Source organism: Miniopterus natalensis, chromosome 2, assembly GCF_054644295.1.
Source record: "Miniopterus natalensis isolate mMinNat1 chromosome 2, mMinNat1.hap1, whole genome shotgun sequence".
NCBI classification, from domain to species: domain Eukaryota; kingdom Metazoa; phylum Chordata; class Mammalia; order Chiroptera; family Miniopteridae; genus Miniopterus; species Miniopterus natalensis.
Window position 1 is genome coordinate 167,649,292 of NC_142082.1, and position 27,467 is coordinate 167,676,758.

A 27,467-nucleotide genomic window follows, 5' to 3' on the forward strand; every position below is an offset into this window, starting at 1 on the left:
CTGTGGTTTTGATGCAAAAACTGAAGTGTACTGTCAACTCTTCCCCTTATAATTTTTAAGGTGGAAGGAAACAAGCTAAACTCTAGCTCCTTGAGAGCTGGGACAGTGATCATCACTTTGCATCTCCAGTGCCTGTCACATGTTGGTGCTCACAAAGTATCCACTGCTTCTGAATGAATGCTGAGATACTGAGCAATCTATCTAAAGTCATACAACCCAAGACTCAGCACATAGTATCTGGTTCTCTTCATTTTCCTTGCTTTAGAGTGGACTGGGAATGAACCCTCCCACCCACAAATATTAAAGACAGAAGATACCCAGTTCAGGGCATGTTTATAGATAGACTTCTCATAAATTTATTTCTGTGTTATGTTTTATATATATATATATGTGTGTGTGTGTGTATATATATATACACACACACACACACACATACACACTTTTTTTTTTTTTAAATACAATCTATATCCCCTTTCCTTCCCCACAAAACTTACAAAAGGAAGTATAAATCCTTCCAGGATTGCCATCAGGCTTTCTAAGATAGCCAGGGCCAAGAAAGAACCATCTCTCAACATCTCAAGAAACAGCTGTCCTTCTTAGGCTCTGGGGTCATTGAAGCAGCAGCATTCCCAGGACCCAAGGGGAGATGAAAGGAAGGGAAACAACTGTAGTGACAGAATTCTAGGAAGAAAGTGTCCAGTGACTCCTAGAATGGCAGACGAGCTCCCCAAACTCTCAGGGTGGGAACAAAGGTGGGAGCCCTATGGCTCTGAGGATGCTGCCCAAATAGGCTGGGGGTAGGGGGTAGGAGCTGGGGATTAGTCATGCAGGGGTGGGGAGGTAGGACAAGGAACACATGTGGGTTATACTGGAGACACAGTGGTCCCACCTACTCAGTGACATATAATAAACAAGGGCAGATGCTGTCTCTTAAAAATATAGGAGAGCATTGTAGGGAAGGTGAGGGGGACAGTGGGACACATAAAGAAGTCACATAAAACAAAAAGTACCAACAAAACATGACTTGTACTTGCCTCCTCCCAGGAGAAGGTGTGATCTATGCTTGGGGGTGGGAGAGAGAAGAGAGGTGAACGGTCATGAACTAGGATTATCAGCTGGCCAGGGGCACAGGAAGGCTCTTTGAGGACTCCTAAGGGGCAGGCAACTGGGACCTGATATCCCCAGGGGGAAAAAACGACAGTCCCTTCAGTTTGACTTGGACCAAATCTTGGCGCTCCCTCGGAGCCTGGCAAGGAGAAGAGAGAGAGAGAGAAGATGCAAGGCATCCCCTAATCCCTGAAGGTTCCTCCCATTCCCTACCCCCTGCAAATGACTAAAGGGAGTGAGGGAAAAGCCAGGTCTCTGAAGGAAAAGCAGGGCACCCCGGAAGCAAGCAATTCCTACTGCACTGGCTCACCCCTTGCCCTTTGAAGCCTTCTTGCTGGGCTGGCGCTGGTTGGTGCCAGCAGCTGGTTCCCTCAGTTCAGTCAGGTGTTGCTCAGGGTCCTGAGATGTGGCTGCAGCTGCTGCTGCTGTTGTAACTTTGATGGTTTTTTTAAGGTTGGCAACCTACCAGGATGAAAGGAATGGGGGATAACAAGGAAGGTTCCAGAACCTGACAGTCCTGCCCACCTTGTCTGTCTGCTACAGCCGCTGCCCAAACAAACCCCTCTTCATTGGACAATTGGCCCAGGCTGGAGGAGCTTGGGTCTGTTTTGCTCCCCTACCAGCTCACCTCACTCTCAATCTGCTGCTTCAAGCCCAGCTGCTGCTCCTTGTGCTGGTTGGCACGGCTCACCTGCTCCTCAATGCCTGACAGCACTACCTCACAGCCTACACACCTGCAGGAATCGGGAGGGAAGTGTCAGCAGAAGAGAGCCGTGATTACAGACCCACTAAAAACAGACTCAGAAAGAACCCTAGATCCTGATATGCAAACTCTATCTGAGTTAGCAACCCTCACCAGGGCATCTGGAAACCACCTGCAACAATACTCCCAGGAGCCAGAAGGACACTCAGGTAGGATAAGAGAGGTATAAGGAAGGGACTGGAGTGATGCGCAAGATGGGAGTAGGAACTAAAACCAAAATGGGGCAGGGCAGGGGATGCAAAAGAGGAAAAAAAGGTGTATTAATTAACTGAAGTTAGACAAGGACTCAAAAAGAAAAGCAGAAGTGGAAGAGGCCCAGGGCCTATGAACAGTGCTGGTTACAGACTAATGGGTTGAATCCAGCCTAAGACGGGTAAACAACCTCCCAGTGAGGATCCTCTAAAGAGTACAACTCACCTTTCCCTCCCCCAATTACTATACCAAGGACACCATCTCCTGTCTCTTGCCTCCCAAGCCCCTCCACTCTTGTCTTCCCTCAAAAGCCTTTGGAGGAATGAGCTCATTTCCCTTCATCCTCTTGGATTCCATCTCTGCAGTGCAGGCTTCACCCCTCCAAAGCACCTCTCCCTTTCTTGGGGTGAAAGAGAAGGGACAGTGTCAGGACACAGGTCTTACCACTCCTGTAGGGTTCGGGCAATGGCACTGAGGTCCTGGCGCTGGATGTCCCGCCCAATGCTATAGTCAACTTCCAACCGCTGATTGCGCTGGTCCAGGGAGCCACGAAGCACATCGGCATACACAGCCTCAATGACAAGGTCTTCCAGCTGCCGCACATTACGCAGGGCAAGGGCCTCCAGCAACACTGCATATGGGATACACTGGGGCCCGGGGAGGTCAGGCTGGGATTTGTGAGTCTGCCATAGAAGGCTTCCAAGATTCTTCCCTCCTTTCCTCCGTCTAGGTTCACCTGCCTACCCTTCACTCCTATTCCTAAATCATTTCCTCTAGGGGGTTTGTTCTAGAACAAAACAAATATTACAGCCTGAAAAATAACAGCATGAGAAGGACAATCTTAAATAAAATATAAGACTTATGCTCTCCTACCACCCTTACCTCTAACACCACAAAGGAAGAAAGTGATTATCTGCCTGGGTGTCAATCCTCTGGCCACAGCTCAGGGTAGTTGGTTAAGATCAGCTTGACAATGGGACTATGTGATGCGGGAGAGGTCTAGAGTTACTGTTTACCAGTTATACTCCAGGACTTCCAAAGAGGCTTCTCACAACAGACAGCCTGATTTAGGTAAAATGATTAGAACGATGGGAGAGTACAGAAATGATTGGGAGAGTACAAATGGACAGGAAGGGGATATTTAACAAAAAAAACAACCTAACAGGAAATAAATACTTCTGCGTTATATATTTCTTGTTCTAGCAACTAGAAGCCTAGTACTTCACCAGAAGAGAGAGCCTTGTTCCCAGCTCTGAGCACTGAAGCTGTTTGCATGGGACATTCTATAGTGGAGAGGAGGGTGGTCGCTGTAAATGGTATCCCAGTGAATGGCATCCCAGTTGCTATTTTGACACCAAACACAAGAGATGTTTTACTTAGAACTTAAGTTGACTGAAAAATAAAAACAAAACAAAACTAAGAGATAATACTCAGCCTAAAAGGCTGCAGGTGATGGAGTTCCGGTACAGATCTTGGAGGAATGGGGCGGGGGAAGGCAGGAAGAAGCAACATGTATCCAAGGCTGTCCCAGTACAAATTCCCTTCGGAAGGGCCCTTGTGAAGGGACATACAAAAGGATGCTCTTTGGCTCAGGAATGGGATTCTGTCACTCACCTTGACTTTGGCAGCTAAGGTGACGACTGACAGGTGTCGAAGCTTATTCTTCTGAGCCTCTGTGAGTGGGGGCAGATTCCGGGCTTCAGCTAGAAAAAAGGACAAAGTGCAGGAAATCCTGATTTCCCTTTTGTGGGAAGGCCTAGCCTCTGTTCCTTGCACTTTGTTTTTAAGTTTTCCATGCCGATTTGGGCCTTGAACCTGACCCTGTGAACCTAAGGGATCTAAGTCGGATATCCCAGGAATTTCTTTTAAGTCCCTCCAAAAATTGCCCTTTTCCCACCTCCACTACTCCGAAGCTCCAGCCCCTCTGGTTAGTTACCTAAGTAGTCAGCATATGTCCCGTAAGCAAACACCGTGAGCAGGCGGAATGTGGAAGCGAAGTCACTCTCAGCCAGCTGCAAGAATATGAGGGAAGAGATGACTGGAAGGGCCTCTATCCACCTTCCTCCCAGACTTACTCTGTTTTGAATCCCACTTTCTGGCCCCATCATTCTCCTCCATTAGCTTTCACAGCTCAATGAAAGGAACACTGCCTCCCTGATCCCTCTCCCCATAGGAAGGCCTCATTTCTACCTCCAGGCCTTTGTTTATACTACTCCCCCCAATCACAATGCCCTCTTCCTCCATAAGCCTTCAATTCCTACCCTAAATTCAGAGTTGAAAACATTGTGTTCAGTATCTAACACACACACACACACCAGATATTGCAAATGGCGTTTTTATTTGTAAATTTAGAGTGTGTTTAGTATTTGTAAATTGGATTATCTTTAGGAAGTCGGCTATACTCCCCTATTCACCAGACTCTTGCCTCAGCCTCACTCATCTCTGACAGCTGCATGGCCTAGGCCTGGGCTTTCATCACCCAGTCCAGCCCACCCAGATCTCCTATCCTCCTATCAATGATCACACATTCTGGCACTTAACCAAACACTGCCTAAGGTTTTACCTAAGAATATCTTTCTTTTCAATGAGATTACAGACTCAGACTGGCATCCCTCTTAGATCAAGCAGAGCTAAGCATGTAGTTGGCTCTGTCAATAAATACTTGCTAAATAAATGGTTTGTACATGTATATCCACTCATCTGATCTCTGTAACTGAAATGTAAGCTTCAGAAGCACTGCTGTCTTTTACTTTTCTGGCATTCCCAGACAACTAGCAGAGTGCTAAACAGGCACCCAATAAATTCTTTCTTCACCTTGATTGAATCTCTTTAGTTCCACTGCAGAGGAAAGCAGGGAAAGAAGGCAGCCAGTTTTCTCTATACCACAGAGTAATCCCAAAACAGTAAATCCACTGACTCAATCACCGGCTCTCAACAACTTAATTCATAGTTTGCCCACATATCACTGTCATAGCATCTCAGAACTTAGGCTGGTGTCATACATCTTGGCAACCTACCCACTCTGGGCTGTAAACTTTTAACCCTACCACTTCTGTGTTAACAGTTCTCTCTGCTGTGTTCCTAGCACCTTGCCACATGTCTTTGGGGAAAAGATACCTTCTACATGAGCTAACTTAAGTGCATTAGCATATGGTGCAAAGGGAGGAGAACAGGGCATGCAAATATCACGTTCATTCCTTCCATTTGTACCAGGTTTTCTACTTTTCCATAATCTCACCTGGTTTCTACAGCAACGATGAAGAGCAGTATCAGCTCTATTTTTATTTATTTTATTTTGATTTGTTTGTTCCACGTATTTATGCATTCACTGGTTGATTCTTGTATGCGCCCTGAACAGTGATTGAACACACAACCTTGGCATATTGGGACAAGCTCTAACCAACTGAGCTACCCAGTCAGGGCATAATATTTTTGAGAGAACACTGAGACCCTAAAATAAAAGTGACCTGATCAAGGCATGATTATTAACAGCTATTACCTTGGTGGAAACAGGCTGGAATCAGTTCTCCTATTCTGAATCACATGCTCTTTTGCTTAAAAGTGAAAAATACTGGGTTTCACAGATCATTCATCCTCAAAGGGAGACTAAGAGATTTACATGTGTACTTACTCTTGCAAGATGTCAATCATCTTCCTATTCTTGTTCAACTGAATGGTTATGGGATTGCAAAATGAGCCCTGCCCACCCATTCTCAAATTCAACCGTTAGCCCCGAGCTTCCCTGTGGGCTATCCAGGCCAGGCACCCACCTCTCTAACATTAGGCATATCCAGCAGTTCCCCAAACACGTAGACACCAGGAGCCTCCAGCACCTGGTGGATGAGTGTGGCCAGCGCTGCCCCCTTGGCCGACTTGGCCAGAAGCAGAAATTGCTCCTGGTTCTGCCCTGTCACCTTCACCTCGGCACTCATGGCTGCACTGAGCTGGGGGGAACCTGGGCTCAGGATGTCTGGAGCTGCAAGGAAAGAGGATATGAAGCTGGAGGTCCCTGGGCACTGGGAGGATAAGAAGCACAAGGAATATGGCTGACTTCAGAGGCAGAGAGTCACCTCTCTAACGAGGAATCAGAGATGGAGCAGTCTAAAACTTGGATCTAGGAATCCCAAAATCCGCCACACCCTGAAGGATGCCTGGCTAAAACAGGGTTGCCCCCCCATCCCTGGGCCTAATCCCAAGCCCCACCACGTACACCGCACTGAACCCTAAGGTACAGGATGCAGTGGGGGATGGGGTGTCACATGGTGTCTACCCCAACGACAACGCTCCTTCTAATCTCCACTTGCGCCCCGCAAGTGCCCCCAATCACGTGACCTCACCCTCACGCTCCTTCCACGTGGCTCCGCCCCCTCCCTTAAAGAGGCCGCCCAGAGACCGTGGGCTCCCGCAGACTGCCGCGTCGAACGCTGGATTAGGCTCCGCAGGCCGCTACCTGGAAGCCTCGTATCCCAGATCGCCGGGCGGGGCCGCCGCTCCGTCACCTCCGGCAGCTGTCCCGAGTCTTTCCTGCCACCTCCCTGCAGGGTCGCTCTGGCTGCTAAACTCTGTGGCTGACTTCCGGCCATACTTCCGCTCTTGCTAGGCGGGTTTTGGGCGGGACATCTCCCCGTCCCCGTCTTCCGATTGCTGAAGCTCCAGTGAGCGACGTAAGCATTCTACTCTCTGATTGGCTGGCGAGGGAATACGGCCAGGCACTTTTTTTCCGTTTTGTTTCAATAAAACTTTATTGTTGGCCAAAGCCTGTAAAAGCGGAGGGAGCTTATGGTTTCAGACAGGTACCGGGTGGCTCTGTTTAAAATGTCATGATCAAGTCCTGGCTGGGTAGCTCAGTTGGTTTGAGGATCGGCCCCATACGCCAAGGATGCAGGTTTGATCCCTGGTCAGGGCACATACAAGACAACCAATAAATACACAAATAAGTGGGACAACAGATCTATGTTTCTCTCAAATCAATAAGTGAAATTTAAAAATATATACCTATAATGTCATGATCATGATCAGAGCTAGCTGATCAGTAGAGTGTCGGTCAGGGACTGGAGGGTTGCTGTTCCATTCAGGCGTAGAGCAGGGTCCCAGGTTGCAAGCTCAATCCCCAGGCCCATCTGTGCAGGAAGCAACCAATCCATGTCTCTCACATCAGATGTGTTCTGTTTCTCTCTCCCCCCACTCCTCACTTCCGCTCTCTCTCTAAAAACCCATGGGGAAAATATCCTTGGATGAAGATTAAAAAAAAAAAAAAAAGTGGAACAACAAATCGATGTGTTTCTTTCAAATCAAATTTAAAAAAATTTTAAATGTCATGATGGATGTATGAACAGAAGCAGCAAGTCCAAGTGCAATTATTCAGGCGAGAGATGGTGGTGGCTTAGTGGCTGTGGAAGTGAGAAGTAGTTTTGGGTTTTGAATTTAATTTAAAACTAGAGTGAACAGAATTTGCAAATAGTTTATTTTTTAAAATATCTTTATTGATTTCAGAGAGAGAAAGGTAGAGGAAGAGAGAGATAGAAACATCAATGATGAGAGAGTCATTGATCAGCTGCCTTCTACACGCCCCAGACTAGGGACTGAGGCTGCAATTTGGGCATATGCCCTGACTGGGAATTGAACCGCGATCTCCTGGATCCTAGGTCAATACTCAACCATTGAGCCACGTCCGGCTGGGCTGCAAATTGTATAGATGTAAGGTGTGAGATGAAGAGAAAACATTAAGAATGACATACAGGCAAGTTGCATTAAACTTTCAAAGTGCAGGTCATTTAAATCCTGTATGAACTTTTCCAAAAAATAGGAAAAGAAAGAATACCTCTCAACTCATCCTATGGGGACAGAATTACTTTAATAACCCAACCAGAAAAGGGTAATACTAGAAAGGAAAATTACAGGCCAATCTCACTTAACAAAGATACAAAAATCTTCAATAAAACACTAGCAAATGAATCCAGCTATGTGCAAAAAAGATAAAAATCCAAGACTAACTTGAATTTATGTAAGGAATTTAAGGGGAGACTGATATAACAAAATACATTCACTTTATTCATCATATTAATAAAGTAAAGGAATAAATTACCAATCATCTCAATAAATACAGGAAAAGCACATGATGAAATCAAAATCCATTTGTGATAAAAAAATCTTTTAGAAAACTAGAAGGGAACTTGTTAATTTGATAATGGAATGCTTCATATCACCAATTCTATTCAGTCTTGTAATGGGGATCCTATTACAAGAGCAGTCAGGCAAGGGGGGGGAAACGTTAAAGGATTACATAAAAAGAAAAACAAAGCTGTTACCATCTACAAAAGATATGAAAACATGATAACAAATGTAAAAATTCAAAGAATATACAAATAATTAGAGTAAGTTTAACAAGGCTGCTTGATAAAAAATATACAAAATCAATTATATATGAGCAATGAGCAATTACGTGAATAATTTTAAGTTACTACTTGCAATAGTATGAAGAATACCAAATACAAAGGTATAAAAATGACAAAATATCTGTAAGATCTGTATGCAACAAATTGTAATTTACTGTGAGACACTAAAGACCTAACAAATAGAGAGATATTATCATGTTCATAGATTAAAAGTCTCAATATTGGAGCTCTCCCTCCAGGGAGCATACCTGTGCCATTCCCTTCCCCCTCTCCTTCCCCCACAGGCACATATCCGCTACTTCTAAGGGACCCTGTGAGACTTGCAACCAGGGGAGCAGTCAATGGGCAGGGGCAGCTTGTCCTGGGGTTAACCCTCTGAACCTATCTCCAAGGCCCCCTTTTCTCTGACTTCTCAGTGAGCCAGAGCAGCCCAGCCTAGCTTCTCCAGCTGCCTCTTCTATGCCCTTCCTTGTTTCATTGTCCTAAGTATACTTTTGTTGGGGTCAATAAATTCTTGCTTGCTTTAAAACAAAAAACAAACAAACAAACAAAAAAAGTCTCAATATCATGAAGAAGTCAATTCTCGCTAAAGTGATTTAAAGATTCAGTACAATCCTAATCAAAATACCAATAGGCTTTTTTTGGTGAGTGTGTGGAACTGACAAACTGATTCTAAAATTTACATGGAAATGTAAAAAGCCAAGAATAGCCTCTTGAAGATGACTAAGGTGGAAAGACTTGCTTTACCAGATACCAGGACATAATTACAAAGCTGTAATAATTAAGATAGTATAGTACTGGCACAAGATAGATAAATTGACCAATGGAACAAAATGCATAGTCCAGAAACAGATTCATACATATAAAGACACTTGACTTACGAGTTTGCTTTTTTTTTTTTTAATCCTCACTCAAGGATATTTTTTCCATTGCTTTTCAGAGAAAGTGGAAGAGAGAGAGAGAGAGAGAGAGAGAGACATTGATGTGAGAGAGATACATGATTGGTTGCCTCCTGCACGTGCCCTGACCAGGGCCTGGATCGAGCCTGCAACTCAGGTACGTGCCCTTGGCTGGAATCAAACCAGGGATGCTTCAGTCCATAGGCCAACGCTCTAACCACTGAGCCAAACCAGCTAGGGCTGAGTTTGCATTTTTGAGCAGAGTGAAAGGATGAATATTTCAATGTTGCTGTAACAATTATCTATACGAAAAAAATAAAACAAAACTCCTATCTTAAACCATATACAAATATCATCTCTCATTATATGATAGATTAAATGTAAAAGGCAAATTAAAAGCCTTTTAGAATATAGAAAAAAATATATATGAATTCAGGGTAAGGAAATATTTCTTAAGACTCAATCAAACCCTAGCCAGTTTGGCTCAGTGATAAGAGTATCGGACTTTGGACCAAAGGGCCACTGGTTCAATTCCAGCCAAGGGCACATACCGTGGCTGCAGGCTCGATCCCGGCCCGGAGGAAACCAATTGATGTGTCTCTGTCACATTGATGTTTCTCTCTCCCCCTTCCACTCTCTCTCTGAAAAGCAATGGAAAAAATATCCTCGGGTGAGGATTTTTTTTTTTAATATATCTTTATTGATTTCAGAGAGAGGAAAGGAGGGGGGGAGAGAGAGCTAGAAACAGCAATGATGAGAGAGTCACTGATCGGCTGCAGCCCGCAACCCCGGCATGTGCCCTGACCGGGAATCGAACCCTGATCTCCTGGTTCCTAGGTCGACGCTTAACCGCTGAGCCACGTCCGGCCGGGGAGGATTTTTTTTTTTTAAAGACTCAATCAAATACACTAACCATAACGGAAAAGATTGATAAATTTGATTACATTAAAATCAAGAACATCTGTTCATCAAAAGACAAGCCATAGAATAGAAGGAAGCATTTGTAACATATGACTGACAAAGGATGTGTTCAGGATGTATAAAGAACTCCTTCAAATGAATAAGAAAAGAAAACTCCTAACAATAAAAATTATAAAAGTGAACTAAAGATCTGAACTAGCACTTTACAAGAGCAAATCCACAAGATCAACAAACGTATGAAAAGGTGCTCAACCTCATTAGTGATCAGAGAAGTGCAAATTAAATCCATAATAAAATACTACTGGATGCCCCAGAATAGCCTAAAGTCTGAAAATATTAAGTGTTGACAAGAATGTGGAACAAGAGAAACTGATTTACAATTAATGGAAGTACAAGTGTTAAATCATTTTGGAAAAGAGTTTAGCATTATCTAAGAAAATGGAAGGTGCCCTGTAATACAGTAATTCCACTCCTACATACATAACAAATATATACATAGTATTATTACATATATATATCTTCAGAAGCAGACAAAAGAAACTATATTGTTAAATAATGTACTCAATATATGGGTAAACTGCTAAGAAAAGCGAGGAAGTGATTTCCATAAAAGTCAGAATACTGCTTACCTCTGGCAAGGAGGAAATGGCGTATGACAGTAGAAACACACAAATCGTTTTTGAATGCTGGCCAGGTTCTTTTAGTCAGCCTGGATGGTTACACAAGTATTCCCTCTATAAGTATTCTATATTTTATATTTATGTTGTGTTGCATTTATCTTCAGGTGTTATATTTCACAATAAAAATGGACTTTTAAAAAGTCTAGTTCAACACCAACACATGACAAAACTCTTAGCAAACTAGGAATAAAAGGGGTCTTCCTTAACTTTATAAAAGTTATTTTTTTCAAACTACAGCAACAAACAAACAAAAAACTACAGCAAACAAACACGATTCTTACTGGAAAAACATTAGAAGTGTTTGCTTTAAAGCCAGGAACAAAAGACAGATACCAACTATCACTGCTTGTATTCGCATTGTACTAAAGGTGATAACCAGTGCAAGAAAAGGATATTAAAGCCATGATATTGGAAAGAAAAAAGCAAACTGCCATATTTGCAAAAGATATGATTGTCTTTGTAAAAAATTCAAAGAGTTTATAGAAAAATTATTATACAAAAGAGTTTATCAAGGTGGTTGGCTCTAAAATCAGTATTGCAAATCAACTGCATTTCTATATACCTGCAAAAAACAATTCAAACTGTAATCTTAAAAAAATATTATTTACCATAACAGAAAAGCAATAAAGTACTTAGGAAGAAATAAAACAGGAGATGTATATTATCTGTATGCAGAAAATTATACAACTTCATTGAAAGACATGAAAGACCTAAATAAATGGAGAGATATCCCAAATCCATGACAGGAAGTTTCAATATAAAAAAGATGTCAATTGTTTTGAATTGCACTTTGGATTCAATGCAGCTCCAGCCAAAATCCTATTGAACTTGACAAGTTAATTCTCAAATAGAGCAATGGCCAAGAGGTGGCAAAATACTCCTGAAGAAGACTGTATTGGCAAGGTCGTGTTTGCTCCAGGAGATAACTAGATTTATTTTAAATCTATAGGACTTAAGAAAGTTTGTTACTGGTGCAAGTTTTTAAAAATTGACAGAAACAGATACATGCATATATGGAACTTTGATATGTAACACAATTAGCAAAGCAGATCAGGCAGAAAGGAAGGACTGTTTAATAAATGAGGCTAGGAAAACCAATTTACCGTATTAAAAATGAAAAATAGATCCTGGTCCTGGCTAGGTAGCTCAGTTGGTTAGAGCGTAGTCTGGATATCCCAAGGTTGAGGGTTCGATCTCTGGTCAGGGTACATACAAGAAGCAACCAATGAATGCTTAAATAAGTGTAACAACAAATTGATATTTCTCCCTCCCTGCCCAGTTAAAAAAAAGAAAGAAAAATAGATCCTTATAACACACCATACACAAAAATCAATTTAAGGTAGACTTAGGAGTTAAGTATAAAGAGCACAAGTTTAAAATTTTTTGATCAATTTATAAGAAAATATTTTTCTGATCAGGAGGGTAGAGAGTGATTCTTTTACACAAGGAAAAAAAAAAGCACAATCATAAACTGAAAGGTTAATAAATATGCCTATATTAAAATTAAGAACTTACGATACTCAAAATACAGTCTCCAATTTTTAATAGTTTGACTTATATTTTCAACATTACAATGATGTGAAAGTGACACGCATTCATTAGAAACTGTAATTTGAGTTTTGATTTTTTTCCATGGCAGCAATAATGCAGTATGATGCTTTCTCATGATGCTGGGCAACAGCGAGCTGCAGCTCCCAGGCAGCCACATGATCACGAGGGTAAATCACCAATACTCTATAGTGTACTGTTTTGCCCATGTTTTTGATATTGTGTTTTGTGTTCTCACATCCCATCATGTGTACAAAACTCCCACCTGTGTCTCCTGCTTCTGATGAGAAGAGGAAGGCAATTATTCTTGAGATGAAATTCAAGATATTTGTCCAATTGTAGGCTAATGTAAGTGTTCTGGGCACATTTAAAGATAGGCTAGGCTAAGCTATGATGTTCGGCAGGGTAGGTGTATTAAATGCATTTTCGACTTACAGATATTTTCAACTTAAGATGGGTTTATGTCAAGAAGCATCTGTACATCATGAAAAAGGTCAAAGAACAGGTCACAAATACCTTCACAAATAAGAAAATATTTGCAACATATAGAACTGACAAAAGGTTGGTATCCAGAATATATAAAGAATGCCTACAAATCAATAAGAAAAACACAAACAACCCCAAATGATCAGGCATTGCCCAGAAGAGAAAATTCAAAAGGCTAATAAGCATATGAAAAGATGCTCAACTGCATTAGTAATTAGAGTGCCAAATAAAACCAAATGAGATACTATTATACATCTTCTGGGTTGGCAAAAATTAAGAAGTCTAAAAATACAAGTGTTGGAGAGAATGTAGATAACTAAAACATTGCTGATAGGAGTATACATTGAAAACAACAACAACTTGGCCTTCTTTCTCAAAGATGATTATTCTTTTTCTTTTCATTCAATATTATTTTGTATTCATTTCAAGTATACAGCATAGTGGTTAGGTAATCATGTACGTTACAAAAAGATGATTATTCTCACAATCTAGCAGTCTCACTGCTAGGTATATACTCTTGAAGGACTCACACATATACAGGAGACAAATGAAATAATGTTCATAGCAACAATGTTTATAAGAGCAAAAAAATCATAAATCCATCAACAGAATAGTTTATAAAGTATGATATATTTGGTACGTTCACACAGTGGCATATATATTCCAGTGAAAGTGTATGACCTCCAGCTACCTGCAACAAATGGATAAATCTTGGCAATGTCCTATTAAGTGAAAAAACAGCCCTGGTTGGTATGGCTCAGTTGGTTGAGAGTCCTCCTGTGCACCAAAGGGTTGCAGGTTCAAATCCAGTCAGGGCATGTGCCCAAGTTTAAGGCTTGATCCCCAGTAGGGGGTGTGCAGGAGGCAGCAGATCAATGTTTCTCTCCCTCTCCCTTCCTCTCTCTTTAAAATCAATAAAAACATTTTAAAGAAAAAGAAAGAAAAACCAAATATACACTAGAGGGCTACATGTAATACAATATGATATAATATAAATACTACATTATAATATATAATATAATTTTATTATATTGAAAATAAGCAAGACTAAACAACATATTTATTGTTTAAGCTTATATCCATTTGTGAGAAAACTGTATTTAAAAACAATGGAATAGCCCAGCCTGCATGGCTCAGCAGTTGAGCATCGACCTATGATCCAGGAAATCATGGTTAGATTCCCCGTCAGGGCACATACCCAGGTGTGGGCTCGATCCCTGGTCAGTGTGCATGCCAGAGGCAACTCATCAATGTTTCTCTCTCACATCAATGTTTCCCCCCCTTCCTCTCTCTAAGATCAATAAAAAATTAGAAAAAAAATTTTTAATTAATAGTTTAAGTTAATAAAAGAGAAAGAGAAGGAATGGGAGGAGAAGTGGAAGAGATGGTAAATGGAGACCATCTTCTGAGATGCTTTCTTGTAAAGGGAAACAGAAGGGCAGATGCTGGAGGCGGACATGGAGCGAAGAAGGGTTTGTTTCAAGCTGTGAGAAGTTACAGTGTGCTTACAAGCTGCTGGGAATAATCAAGTAGAGAAGAGGAGTGATGCTGGGGGAGAAGTAGGGGCAGTCCCTGGAGTGAAGACTTTGGTGAGTGAAAAGGCCTGGGATAACCCCCAGAAGGAGAGGTGGGGATGGGATGTGGTGGCAGAAGTGGGAAGTTCTCTTCTGTCTGCATCTATTTTCTCAGAAAATCAAAAGCAAGAGCATTAGCTGAGAGAGAAGAATTCAGATGGACACTGGAGGACAGGAAACAGACAGAAATTTACCCTGACAAAGGCCGACACCCCCCAGTGAGCCCAGAGATAATGATAAAGAGACTAACAGAGCAGACACAGGGAGATAATTTATAGACTGTGGAGTGTGGGAAGGTCCTCACATTATCTGAAGACACATTTATCACTGTATTTCATTGTCTCCCTCACTAAATTCTAAGTTCCAGGAAGACAGTGATGGCTTTGTTCTTGCTTTCCACTATATCCTCAGCCCGTAGTACAGTGCCCAGCATGTAGCAGGTGTTCAAAAAAGGTATGTTGAGCCCTGGCCAGGTGGCTTAGTTGGTTGGAGCATTGTCCCATACACCAAAAGGTCACAGGTTTGATTCCCAGTCAGGGCACATACCAAGGTTGTGGGTTCAGTCCCTGGTTGGAGCTGCTTATGAGAAGCAGCCGATACATGTTTCTCTCTCCCATTGATTTTTTTTCTCTCTCTCTTCCTCTCTCTCTAAAATAAATTAAAAAAAAAAACATCCTCGGGTGCAGATAAACAAACAAAGAGTTGTTGAATGAACGAGTGAATCTAAAATACTAGAAATAACTGATAATGACCCAAAGTCCTCAGTGTAACTGGTAGTGAATAAATCTGACCCAAACCCATCACATAATGAGTCCCCTTAGTGCACATCCTCAGGATGTACTGGGGCTCACTGAGGCCCAGGATATGGTGTGACTTGTGGACGCTGCCTCATACGGCCCAGTTCACATCCAATGTCCACTGTCTTTCCCACTGGGAGACACAAGAAGGAGGACGGCTCACTCCCTGCTGTTCTGACCTAGGAATGAGGGACTGTCAGGGACAGACAAGCAGGAGGGCAGCTGCTGCAGATGCTGGTCAGAACAGCAGGTTTCCTTCTAGGAGGCGGAGAGCCAGGCTAATGATAGTAATAGAGCAGAGGATGAAGGGCGATTGGAGGCGCGTGGGTGTGAGCAGAGGCTCAGTCGAAAGCACTGTGCACAGATCACAGGGCAGAGATCAGGGAGGGCAGGAAGATACAGAGGAAAGGCAGGTGGAGGGCAAAAGAGAGAATGAAAAGTTCCAGCGGGCAGGGGTCCCAGGTGAAGTTCACTAAGCAATAAATATTGAGCATCTATATGCCAAGCCCTGAGGTAGGTTACGGGGGAACAAAACAAATGAGATCTTTGTTTTCCAGTGTATGTGGGGTGGGGTGGGGCAGACAATAAACAATAAACAAATATAAGATCATTTCAGAGAGTGAGATGAGTTGGAAAGACAATGAAACATGCTGATGAAATACAGTGGGTGGTTGAGTGACAAGAGGGAGCCAACCAGGTAAAAATGAGAGGGAGGGGGACACAAAGGATTCCAGAAAGAGGGACTCAAAAGTGCAGGACTTCTAAGAGAATGATTTTGGATGTTCTAGAACATCAAGAAGTCTGATCTGGCAGGAACATTGTTTGAACATTGAGGAGGAGTACAAGTTGAAGGGCCTCTCCTAACAAGGCGTTCAGATTTATTCCAAGTACAGTGAAAAGCCATTCAAATATTTTAAGCACTGAAGAGCATGATATGATCCTGATTTTCAAATATTACTAGATATTGTGAAGACTAGTTTGTAAAGAGCAAGGGAAGGAGCAAGAGAACAGCTAGGAAGCTACTGCACTATTCCAGATGAGAGGTGATGGCTTGGACTAGGATAAGAGCAACGAAGATAGAAGTGGATGGATTCAGGATATATTTTGAATGCTGAGCTCAGAGGACTTGCTGGTGAATTAGCTACAGGGTAGGAATTAGTAAGAAGAAGGAAAGGGAGGAAGGACATTTCCTAGGTTTTTAGTCTGAACAAGTGGATGGGAAACACTGGGAGAGAAATGGATTGGCCAGGAAATATTCAAGACTTATTCTGGCTGCATTAGCTTTACATAGCTATTAGACATCTAAGTGGAGATGTCAAGTAAGCTATTGAATAAATGAGTCTGGAGCTCTGGATATAAATTTAGGACTCACTGACATTTACATAGTGTTTAAGCCCTGAGACTGGATGACATCACTGGACGGAGAACGTGGAAAGACAAGAGGGCCAAGGACTAAGCCCTCAGAAGCTCTAACATTTAGAGGTTGAGCAGAAAAAGACTGAAGGAAAAGCCAGTAAGGTTGGAGGGAAACAAGGAGAGTGTGGTGTCCTAGAAGTACAACCTGAATAAAACCAGGCTGTGGCCCTGACTGGTGTGGCTCAGTTGGTTGAAGCATCCTCCTGTGCACCAGAAGGTCCTGGGTTGCATTTCCAATGAGGACACATAATTAGGTTTTGGGTTTGATCTGGTCCAGGCTCTGGAGGCAACCAGTCAGGTATCTCTCTCACATCAATGCCTCTCTCTCTCTCTCTCTCTCTCCACACCCCCACCCTTCCTCCCTCTCTAAAATCAATTAAAACAAAAACCTGGTTGTGATAGAGATGACTGGGCTGGGATGGGTCAGGGGAAGCTACTTTTGATGGAGAGGTTAGGGAAGGCCTCTCAGAAGAGGTGACATTGGATCTAAGTGAAATACTAACAAAAAGTGAGTTATTGTTAAAAGCTATGGAAAAACATTCCAGGCACAGGGAGTTATAGCAAGTGCAAAGACCCCGTGGCCAGTTAAGCTCCTCCAGTTCTAGAAACACAGATCAGGTCCAGTGTAGCTCGGGCATAAAGTGTTAGGGGGGAAAAAAAGTCTTAAGAAATCAGAGAGCTACCTAGGGGTTAGGTCATATAGGGCCTTGTAAGTCGCCGGAAGGAGTCTGGATATTCTGATTGCTAGATAAGCTGAGTAATGCGACTTGATCTTCTTATTTTAAAGATAACCGGGTGGCTTTGGAGGCCCTGCATTGTAACAGGGCCAGAGGGGAATCGGGGAATCCAGTTATTGGGATAATCCAAGGATGGTGCCAGGTCTTCACGGCGACCCCCGTACCTTGATCCCCACTCCGCACTTTTCACCAGGGGCGAAAGAGAGTTGGAGACGCAGACTCTCAGAAACTGACTAAGGTGACCATGGGTTTCCATGGTGTTGGGTGAAGAGGGCGGAGAAGCCCGCCATCACAACGCGGGGAACCCAGCAGTCGCTCGGCCTCCGCCGCCCTCTCCAGCCTCACACCTGGGACGCGGCGAGCGCCGCCCCCGCGGTGCGGCAGCGGGAGGGTTAAACGGTGCGCGGCCTACGGGCGGGAGGGGGCAGGAGGGGACCGCGCGCTCCGAGCCGCCGCGCCGAGCCCCGCCGAGCCGAGCGCAGCTCGAGCCGAGCCGAGCCGAGCCGAGCCGAGCCGAGCCGAGCATCTCCGTCGCCGCCGCCGCCGCCGCCGCCCCGCGCCCCGGGCGCCCGCCCCCCACCCTCTCCAACACCCCGCAGCCGGCCAACCCCCCTGACCATGCCCCGTGCCCCACCCGCTCCTGCGTCCCCCCAGCCCCGCGCAGCCCCGAGCGCCCGCAGCTCTCGCGCCGCCGCGCCAGGCACGCAGGTGAGTGAAAGGGACCCCCACGCCCCCACCCGAGGGAGCCCGGCCCCGTCCTTCCGAACTCCGAGCCTTTCCTCACCCGGCTCCAGCCCCCAGCCCCGAAGCGCGCCTTCCCCGCTGTGCTCTCCATCCCTCCTCCGGCCCGGCTGCGTCCTGCCCTCTCAGCGCAGCGGGCACCGTCCCCGCGGCTGCTCCATCCTGCCTTCGGTTCAGGCTCCTCGCATCCTCTTGCTTCGGGTTCCCCGTCTGCTCGCGGTGCTCCCTCCCTCGGAGTCCCTTTGCCGACCTCCTGGTCCTGGTTTTCGCCCCAACTCTCGCTGCTTTCCTGCCCTGTGCGGGGAGCGCGGGCCTGTGAGAGGGGTGGACTGGGGCAAAGCTGGAGATGGGGCCGGGATCCCCCACCTCAAGGCTCCCGCCCCACCCCCATCTCGTCTCCTGCGCACAACAGGTCGGCGAGGCGCGAGGAGAGGTGGGGGTGGCGCTCCAGCCTGGGGACTGCGGGCTTCCTGGAAGGGGTGGCTAAAGGGGGTTGGGGCCCAGGGACCCGAGTTGACATCGAGGGGAGGGGGTGATGCCCAAGGCAGAGAGGTGAGTCCTGGAGTCAGTTGGCCACAGATGTCCCTAGGAGCCCTTCTCCGCTTCACTGGCTCCCTCCTGCACTCCTTACTTCCTCCCTCCAGCCCCGTTCTCTTCCCATTCCTCCTCCACTTCCCCCACCATGCCCCTATCCCTATCTCCTCCCGGAGCTCCACATCCTTTCACACTGAAAGAAGCAATTTCCAACTCCTCCATCTTTGCTGTGCGTCTTCGGTCCCCATCTCATCCTCTTCTCATTTCGTCCTCGGTATTCTGTTGCCTCCTCTACCATTTCCCTTTTCCCCAACCCTGCTCTTCTCCACCCCTTTCTCCCTTCCCCTTCCCCTGTCTCATCTTCCCTTCCAGCGTGGACCTTTTCTTCCATCTCCTCCTGCCCTTCTGCCTTCTTCCCCTGCTCCTGTGACCCCTTCACTCTGTTTCCCTCCCTGACCTTTAATTCATCCTGTTCCCTCTTCAGCATCCCCCAAGCTCCCAGTCATCTGTAGCCGCCCCCTTTCTGTTTCCTTTCAGGACTGACTCCTGTCCCTCCGCCTGTGCTCTCTGCTGGCTTCCTCTTCACCCTTCTCCTCCCTTCTTGCTCCTAACCCACCTTTCCTTTCTGGGCCCTTCATCCCTTCACATCTCTCCGCGCTGCCCACTTTCCCAGTCCCCTTCCCAGACTTTCCTATCTTATTCCTGTTATTCTGAGTGTACTTAATGTCTAGATTTAGACCCAGAATCCAGAGGACATAGGGTGTCATATACTCATTCACTTTGGGGATCCTGCCCGCCCTGGATCCAGCACCCTCAACCCTGAAAACATGTCCTTCCTCTTTCAAAACCATTCATCCTGATTCTCCCAGGATTCTTTACCTAGGAGAGCTACGTTTAAGGAGGTGGCCTCTTCCCATTTCTGCCTCCCTTCAGAGGGCACCTATGCATTTGAATGATTAAACACTGAGCAAAAATTATATTCTGTAGTTTTTCTCCCACTCACCTCTCTCTGTCTCCTTCCTTCCCTCCCTCCAATTCCTCTCACCCGTCTCCTAAAGATGCAGATTCCTGGGGCCAATCATAAGAGAAATGCCTGGGGCTACAAGTGGAGTGGGCAGGCTGGGCACGCACCACACACACATTCACACACTCACTCAGATTGACTACCTCTTCCCTCCCCCATTCTCACACTCCCTGCCTAGTGGTAGGTGCTCAAGGAATCACAAGGTTCTTGACTCTAAATTAAGATCCAAGAAAAACTTGGAGCTGTGGGCAGGGAAAGTGAGAAGGAAGCCTGAGAAGTGAAAGTAGACCCTGGGGTGCGGAGGTAACAATGACCTGGGGAGTTGTAGAGAGGGGCTGGAGCTAGACAGGGAGCCACTCTGGGAGTTTCCACCCCCCCCCCCCAAAGATGCTCAGCAGCAGTGAATCCTGGGTGGCAGCAGCTTAGCTGGCAGCCAGCAGCCTGGGAGGGGAGATGTGGGTAGAATTGGTGGATGAATGAGCTGGAGAGGTACACAGGGCAGGGTGGGGATGTGACAGTCTCTTCTCTCTCCCAGTAAAGGCTAAAATCTGGGTCACGGCTGAGGAAGATCTCAAACATGGAGTCCAGGATGTGGTAAGTTTGGCACAGGAGAGGGAGCTTGGAGGCCACTTTCCCTGAGGTCTTGGCCCTTTACTTCCTAGGCCCACTAGGGCCTTCCATCCTAAGGGCCAGATCCTAGAAGATAGAAAATGAGGCTGAGTCTTCCCAAAGCCCAACTGCTTTTGCAGAGCGACCTGGAGAGAGGCAGCTGGGGGTCTCTGGTATAAGCGTGTCCTCCCCACGCATAGGCCCAAGATGGGCTTCTGTCTCACCCTTTTTCTCCCTTTTTGCAGGCCTGCACTGCTGCTGTCCCACCTCCTCCCTCTCTGGCCACTGCTGTTGCTGCCCCTCCCACCACCTGCTCAAGGCTCCTCCTCCTCCCCTCGAACCCCACCAGCCCCAGCACGTCCCCCATGTGCCCGGGGAGGCCCCTCGGCCCCACGCCATGTATGTGTGTGGGAGCGGGCACCCCCACCAAGCCGATCCCCTCGGGTTCCAAGATCCAGGCGACAAGTCCTGCCAGGCACTGCACCACCTGCCACCCCATCAGGCTTTGAAGAGGGGCCACCCTCATCCCAGTACCCCTGGGCTATTGTATGGGGCCCTACAGTGTCTCGAGAGGATGGAGGGGACCCCAATTCTGCCAATCCTGGATTTCTGCCCTTGGACTATGGTTTTGCAGCCCCCCATGGGCTGGCTACCCCACACCCCAACTCAGACTCCATGCGGGGTGATGGAGATGGGATCATCCTTAGAGAAGCACCTGCCACCCTGCGGCCATTCTTGTTCGGGGGCCGTGGGGAAGGTGAGTGGGAGTGGGAGTGGGACTGGGAGTGGGAGAGGCCTGTAGGGATATGAGGGTGGGGAGGCTGGTTGAAGATTCAAAGGGCATCAAGAGAGGCCTTGTCTATTAGCTCCTTCCACAAATGTGTCAGGCACCATGCTGGCACGGGAGGCAGAGATGAAGATGCGTCTGAGCCCTGGAGGAGCTCAGGTCCATTGGAGAAGACAGATGTGTAAACACTTGGGGATGTCAGTGTAATAAGTGCTCTACTAGAGGCGCACACAGCATGTTTTCTAAGAGAAGGAGAGACTGCCTCTGCCTGGGGATCAGGACATCTTCCAAGAATTGACATTTGAACTGAACCTTGAAAACAGTGGGTGTATTCCATGCAGAGGAACACCATGAAAGAGACCCCAGGGCTCGAGTGCAGAGACAAGGCCAGTGGTTTGTGGGTGAGGCCAGGGAAAAGATGGACAGTTCCACTCCCTGGTTTCTGTACAGAGAGAAGGATTCTCTCTGACCTTAGAGCCCCCTCCTCATCACATGTATACAGGTTTGGGAAAGTGGAGAAGGATTTGGAAGGAAAAGAGCTGAAAACTCTGGGTAAAGCTGATGAATAGAATAGAGTGGGAAGGGCTCTAAAAAGAGTTGAGCAATGCAGATTCACATTGTAGCCCTCCTCAAGCTTACTGAACCTACAGCCTAGCCCCATCCTCAGTCCCTCTTGGCTCCTACCACAATGAGCCTCCCTAAAACTTTCTTCCCACCCCAATCAGGTGTGGACCCCCAGCTCTATGTCACAATTACCATTTCCATCATCATTGTTCTCGTGGCCACCGGCATCATCTTCAAGTTCTGGTAAGCTCCGGGGAGGAGGGTGCTGGCAGATGGGAATTGAATGTTTGGCTGGAAGGCAGGAAGGAACAAGGGCAGCAATTTTGCTGGGGGTGGGATAGGAAGTGGTGAATTAAGGCAAGACTTTGGGGAAAGGTAGTTAAGAATTTGGGGTGGAGGGACACAGTGAGAAACCAGGGCACATTCCTTCTCTCAGGGAAATACAAGGATAATGGGAGAGGTGGGGGATTATTTACGTGCACTAGCTTTGGTGGGTATCCCTTGTCCCCATTTCCTTCAAGGCAGAGAAAAATGACCCAGTCTGCAGAGCCCCTTCTTAGGGTACCTGGGGAGAAGGGAGCAAATCTGGAGCTGTCTTTGCATGTATTTAATAATGGGTCACTCAGTCCTTCACACTTTACTGAGGGAATCATTAGGCTAAAGTGTCCAGGTCATTAGCTGACTTTGAACTAGAACTAAACCTGCTAAAACGCTTGCTGAGGAAATGGTTCTTCTGGGTATGCATGGAGGAGGAGGCAGTTCTGGGGGACTCTATCTGTTGGTGGGGCAGAAGTACTAATTCTGTGGATCTGGACCAGGTTGAGAAGATGGCTTAGGTCCCAGAGCCCCAGGAGGGCAGGGTGGGAGAAGTAGTTTTATGGACATGCAGTTTCAGAGGATTTGGTGTAGGGAACTGTTAGAGACCAGTTTCTCTGCTACAGGATATTAGGGGTGCCTGAGGGAGGCTGGGGGTGACCAGCCCTGCAGGCCCAGAATAGGGGCTTCTTAAGTGTGTGAGAGAACCTCTTCCCTTCTGGTGCACCAGCTGGGACCGCAGCCAGAAGCGGCGCAGGCCCTCAGGACAGCAAGGTGCCCTGAGGCAGGAGGAGAGCCAGCAGCCGCTGACAGACCTGTCCCCAGCTGGGGTCACTGTGCTGGGGGCCTTCGGGGACTCGCCCACCCCCACCCCTGACCATGAGGAGCCCCGAGGGGGACCCCGGCCTGGGATGCCCCAGCCCAAAGGGGCTCCAGCCTTCCAGTTGAACCGGTGAGGGCCAGGGAAGAAAGATGGGAGGGTGGGGAAGGGAGGACATTTAGGTTTCTGGAGCTGTGGTTGGGGGTACTCCCTCCTGGGTGGGTGGGGGGAGGTAGTCCTGGCCCTCCCAGAGCCCTGGCTCTCCTTCCCAGCCTGGTCCCTGGCCCTCCCAAGGAGCCTGGACCCCTCCTTTCCGGGAGGACCCTTCCTTCTCCCGCTCTTTGTGGATCCATGTCCTGTTCTCATGCTGCCATTTAACTCCAACTCTGCCCTCTTAACCTTGATTCCCTTTGTCTTGGACTCCCCTTTCAGTTCTGGCTTACCCCTTGTTTCCTGACTATGCCCTTTCCCTCTTCCTCTCAGGATTCCCCTGGTGAATCTGTGATGCCCACCAATGTTGGGGTGCCACCAAGCAGGAGGCCAAGGGGCCGGCATAGCCACCATCCCACTAAGGGTAGGGCAGCTGTGGGAGCTGGGGCTGCAGGTGCTCCTGGCTCCTGCCCCTGGCACACCACCCTGGAACACTCACTGGCCCTATAGGCAATCCTACTTGCTCACCCTCCTTTAAGTGGGGACCTCACATATTTGTGGTTTCTGGTCCCCCATCCCCACCCTTGCACACTCACATGAAAGCCTTGCACACTCACCTCCACCCTCCCAGGCCATTGCACACACTCATGCTCTCGTTCAGCCAGTCTTCAGCACCCTCTCCCCATCCTTCTCTCCCCCCTCTTCTGATCCCTCACATTCTCCCTTTTGTTTCACATTTTTCACTTTCTCTTTTTCCCACATTCATGCTCATCTCTGTCACTCAGTGGTCAGTGGAGGCTTTACCATTCCTCTCACGTGCACTTCCTGGCCTCATGTTGTGGTGTTGTGTGTCGTGCCTACACTCTCCCTCATGAACACCTACTGATCTAGTTTTTGTGACTCCTGCATGCTGCCCCAGAGGTGGGTGGGAGGTGAACTGGGGGCTCCTTGTGCCCCCATCTGTCATGGCCCATCCTGTTCCATGTCATGTGTTTCACTGTCTCCCTCATCCCACTCCATGGGTGCTCTCATTACCCTGAGGGCTCCCCCATGAGAATGAGGGTAGTGAGGCCCTACACTTCTCCCCCGCCCCACTGCTAAACTCTGTTGTCTGGGAGATGGGTTTTGGGGAGTCACCTGTTGCACTACCTGAGAAAGGGGCTCCCATTTGCCCTTCCCTTCCTCCTAAGTCCCTTTTGTCTTATCTGTCCTGGCTGTCTGTGTGTGTATGTCACTCTCTGGAATTCAGAGCCCCCTGAGCCAGTCCTCCACTTTCCAGCCTCTCTAAGGGCCTCCCTATTTCACTGAGGCTGCCAGGGAATGGAGCCAGCTAGTTCAAGGCCATTGGGAGCTCTACCTCCCAATTTACCCCTCCCCTTCCTGGGCTCCCTAACATCTCTCCTTTCCTCTCCTTTGTTTTTCCACTTTCCCTCCTTTTGCCCCCACCCCAGGTTTGTCCCTACTTCTCATAATTTTTTTCCACCTTCTTCTCTTACCTGGCTCCTATGCTGTGATATATATTTTTGTATTATCTTTCTTCTTGTGGTGATAATCTTGAATTCTTGTGGGATGTAAGTTTCAAAATTTTCAAATAAAGTCTTTGCAAGATACCTGTGTCCCCTGATTCTGCCTTATGAGCCCTGCAGAGTGAGTGGATGGGAGGAGAGGCGATGGGCAACCAACAGGGAGAAAGAGGATGAGCCCTGAGACCCCTCCAGACCCAGTGTGGCCTGACCTGGAGTGGGATTCAGGGGCTCTAACTTGGGACTAGATGAAATGAAGAGAAGCTAAGGGAGCAGTCTTGATCAGGAGCAGCCAGAGCAAGAGAAACTTGAAGAATAGCTTGCCTGTTACTTGACAGTGAAGGTCAAGAGAGACCCTGTGAAAGGAGACAGAAAATAAGGACAAATTACATAGAAGGGCAGGCAATGGAACAAGCAAGAAAAGGCAGAAGAGAGAGCTGATAAGACAGATGGAGGGTGAAAGGTGAAAGAACAGAAAAAATGGAGCAATGGGAAAAAGGCTGCCCTGCTTGGTTTATTTTCAGCCATGCTCCCTACCCTGCCCCACCCACAGCTGCCCCCCCAAAGCTAAGTAGCATTAGATGCCCTGTAGCTAACTCATTAGCTTTCCCCACTCTTCCTTCTCTGATAGGGTGTGGAAGTGGAATCAAGGGGTGTGTTTGGGGGAGGGAACCTAGGCTGCCCAGCTGGAATCAGTCACCTCTGAGCCCCCAATTCTAGGTTTGGCTCTTGTAACAGCCCTGCAAAAGCCCACATACACATCAGCATCTCAACTGTTGCTAGGCTTCGTTGCTACGGTAACCACCCAGGTCCCATTTCTCTCCCCACCCCCATCTGTGCCCCACTTGCTCCCTGGCAATGGGGAGCTCCAGGGAGGAAAGGAGACTGTAATATGCCAAAAGGCAGTCTGGGCTGCTCTGGGCTGTGTATGCATCATGTGTTTATCTTTGCAGCTCAAATTAGGAATGTACATGGGTTGGTAGGTGTGTGTTTTAGGTGTTGGAGAGCATGACCGTGTACTCAGGGAAGTATGGCTTAGTCCATGCAGTGCAGAGGTGAGTGGGGAGGAGGCAGTATATTTCTCAGGACCAGAGCAGTGTGTGCATTCGGAACATCAGGCTCCCTAAGAAAAAGACAGACTGCTACAGAGGGAAGAAGCAGAGTGGGGCCAAGGAGTGAGGAGCCAACTAAAAGCAGAGGTACAAAGCAGACAAGCTACTGAGGAGAGCTCAGAGGCAACCCAGTGGGGCCTGAAGAGATCCCAGTGGGTAGCTGGTGGACTAGAGGGCTGAATGGAACCTGAGGGTGCAAGAAGAGGTGCTGATAGGAGGGATTGGGGGCAGTGAGAGAGGGATCCAGGAGGATGGGAGAGGAAGCCTCATTAACCTTTCTCTTTCCCAACAGGAATTTAGTTCTTCTCAGGTGTGGGGAGGGGGAAGCACTAACACGGAAGGGGAAGGAGCTCAAGTGCCTGGAGAGCACACCCAGCTCTTTCACCTTCAGCAACTGTCTCTTCAGAGGGACAGTGTGACCCTGCAGCTCATCCATATGCAAAAGGCACACTGAAGGCCCCTGATGAAGAGGGAATTAATTATTGTCTGATTAGACTGTTTCTCTAAATTTAAATATATTAAAATACACAGCAAAACACTGGAAATCCTCATCTGTTCCCTCTCCCTAAATGCCCTCTTCCCCATGGAAAGTCAGATGGGAGAGACAAAGGAGACATCCTAGCTTTCTGAGTTATCCTAAAGGGATTACCCCAAACTAAATCACACTGTCACACTAACCAGGAAGAGTCTTGAGGCCACAGGAAACAGATCATAACCTTTTTCTTTCATGGAGTTGAAACTGGAACTATGGGACCTTGGAGGTCCTCAGAAGGCTGCAAATAAGTGGTAGGGCAGAGAGTCACTGCATAGTGACAGACGAAGAACATAAACAGTGGCCATACTACCCTTTCAGTTCTTGAAGGCCACACATCACAGGCACTACTGGGACCAGCATCTCTCATCACTGTACTTTCTTTGCCTCTTGAGCTGTGCGTCAAATGACTCAGCCAGGCTTCTCTTAAGCATTTTTCTGGAATGCTTACCATTGTGGTTCAGACCAAACTAGGAATGGGGAAGCCCCCAGGAGGAGGGCTCTCCCAGGCAGAGCTCAGGGTGTGGAAGTGATTCAAAATGGTAACAGTGTGCCAGCTGGAAAACCCCAGGCTAAAATTAACAGCCCTCCTCCTTCTACACCCCACATTTATCTCTCTAAAGCTTTTCTCTAAGGAGTTCAAAGAACTTAAAACTTGCTTCTTATAGCAAGGGCAGGAGCAGTACTGATGGAGGCACTGAGGCCTAGGGAGTGCCGATTAATGTAAAGAGGAAAAGAAATAGAGGAGAACCAGGACTTATAGTGATGACTACTATTTTGCTCCCACTTTTCTATCTCAGCCCCCAAAGTTAAGATTTCTCAAATAATTTATCTCTAATTCAGTCAGCAACTGGGTCTCATCATATCTGAGCCCTTAAGACTCTTAACCTGCCAGCTGTTGCTACTGGGTTAACATGCACTGAGTGCAGATCCAAAACTGTGATATAAAGAGTAGATACTTTAAAAAAGATATGAACTATTACAAGCCAAAGATACATATCTTCTTAAACATTTAATTTAAATGTTTATTTTTAGGTGTTTTTTGCGACTTCCTTTATGTGATCTTGGGAAAAATCACCTAAATCTTCAGTCTTATTTTCATTACTTGTAAAATGGACATTATAGTTATTTTTATTAGGGTTATTTTGCTCTCTAACCAAGGGGCTGCTTCTGTTAATAGGAGGGACTTCAATTCTCTTTCAGCCAAAATGGAGTTGAGTACACAGGGATTCTGGCCATAT

The 27,467-nt window shown here is 46.7% G+C and overlaps 2 protein-coding genes across 5 annotated transcripts; one reads left to right on the top strand and one right to left on the bottom strand.

Annotated features, from left to right (window-relative positions):
- Positions 1 to 420: 420 nt before the first annotated feature.
- Positions 421 to 7,206, bottom strand: COPS7A (COP9 signalosome subunit 7A). Of its 3 annotated transcripts, XM_087814811.1 has the most exons (9): positions 7,058 to 7,206; positions 6,513 to 6,956; positions 5,833 to 6,038; positions 3,999 to 4,074; positions 3,677 to 3,765; positions 2,507 to 2,709; positions 1,736 to 1,841; positions 1,418 to 1,569; positions 421 to 1,246 (listed from the first exon to the last, which is right to left on the bottom strand). In XM_087814811.1, the coding sequence occupies exons 2-9, from the start codon at positions 6,643 to 6,645 to the stop codon at positions 1,207 to 1,209; spliced, it is 1,005 nt and encodes a 334-aa protein (XP_087670937.1). In that variant the 5' UTR covers positions 6,646 to 6,956; positions 7,058 to 7,206; the 3' UTR covers positions 421 to 1,206. The 3 variants fall into 3 exon arrangements, with proteins under 3 accessions (XP_087670937.1, XP_087670939.1, XP_087670938.1); XM_087814813.1 differs by lacking the exons at positions 6,513 to 6,956; positions 7,058 to 7,206 and adding an exon at positions 6,400 to 6,479; XM_087814812.1 differs by lacking the exons at positions 6,513 to 6,956; positions 7,058 to 7,206 and adding an exon at positions 6,133 to 6,248.
- A 10,942-nt stretch (positions 7,207 to 18,148) lies between these two features.
- On the top strand, positions 18,149 to 24,669 carry PIANP (PILR alpha associated neural protein). Of its 2 annotated transcripts, none has more exons than XM_016221831.2 (6): positions 18,149 to 18,223; positions 20,350 to 20,408; positions 20,669 to 21,180; positions 21,936 to 22,017; positions 22,820 to 23,041; positions 23,393 to 24,669. In XM_016221831.2, exons 2-6 carry the CDS (start codon positions 20,392 to 20,394, stop codon positions 23,412 to 23,414), a joined length of 855 nt encoding a protein of 284 aa, XP_016077317.1. In that variant the 5' UTR covers positions 18,149 to 18,223; positions 20,350 to 20,391; the 3' UTR covers positions 23,415 to 24,669. The 2 variants fall into 2 exon arrangements, with proteins under 2 accessions (XP_016077317.1, XP_016077318.1); XM_016221832.2 differs by lacking the exon at positions 18,149 to 18,223 and adding an exon at positions 18,508 to 18,668 and having other exon boundaries at positions 20,355 to 20,408.
- The last annotated feature ends 2,798 nt before the right edge of the window (positions 24,670 to 27,467 follow it).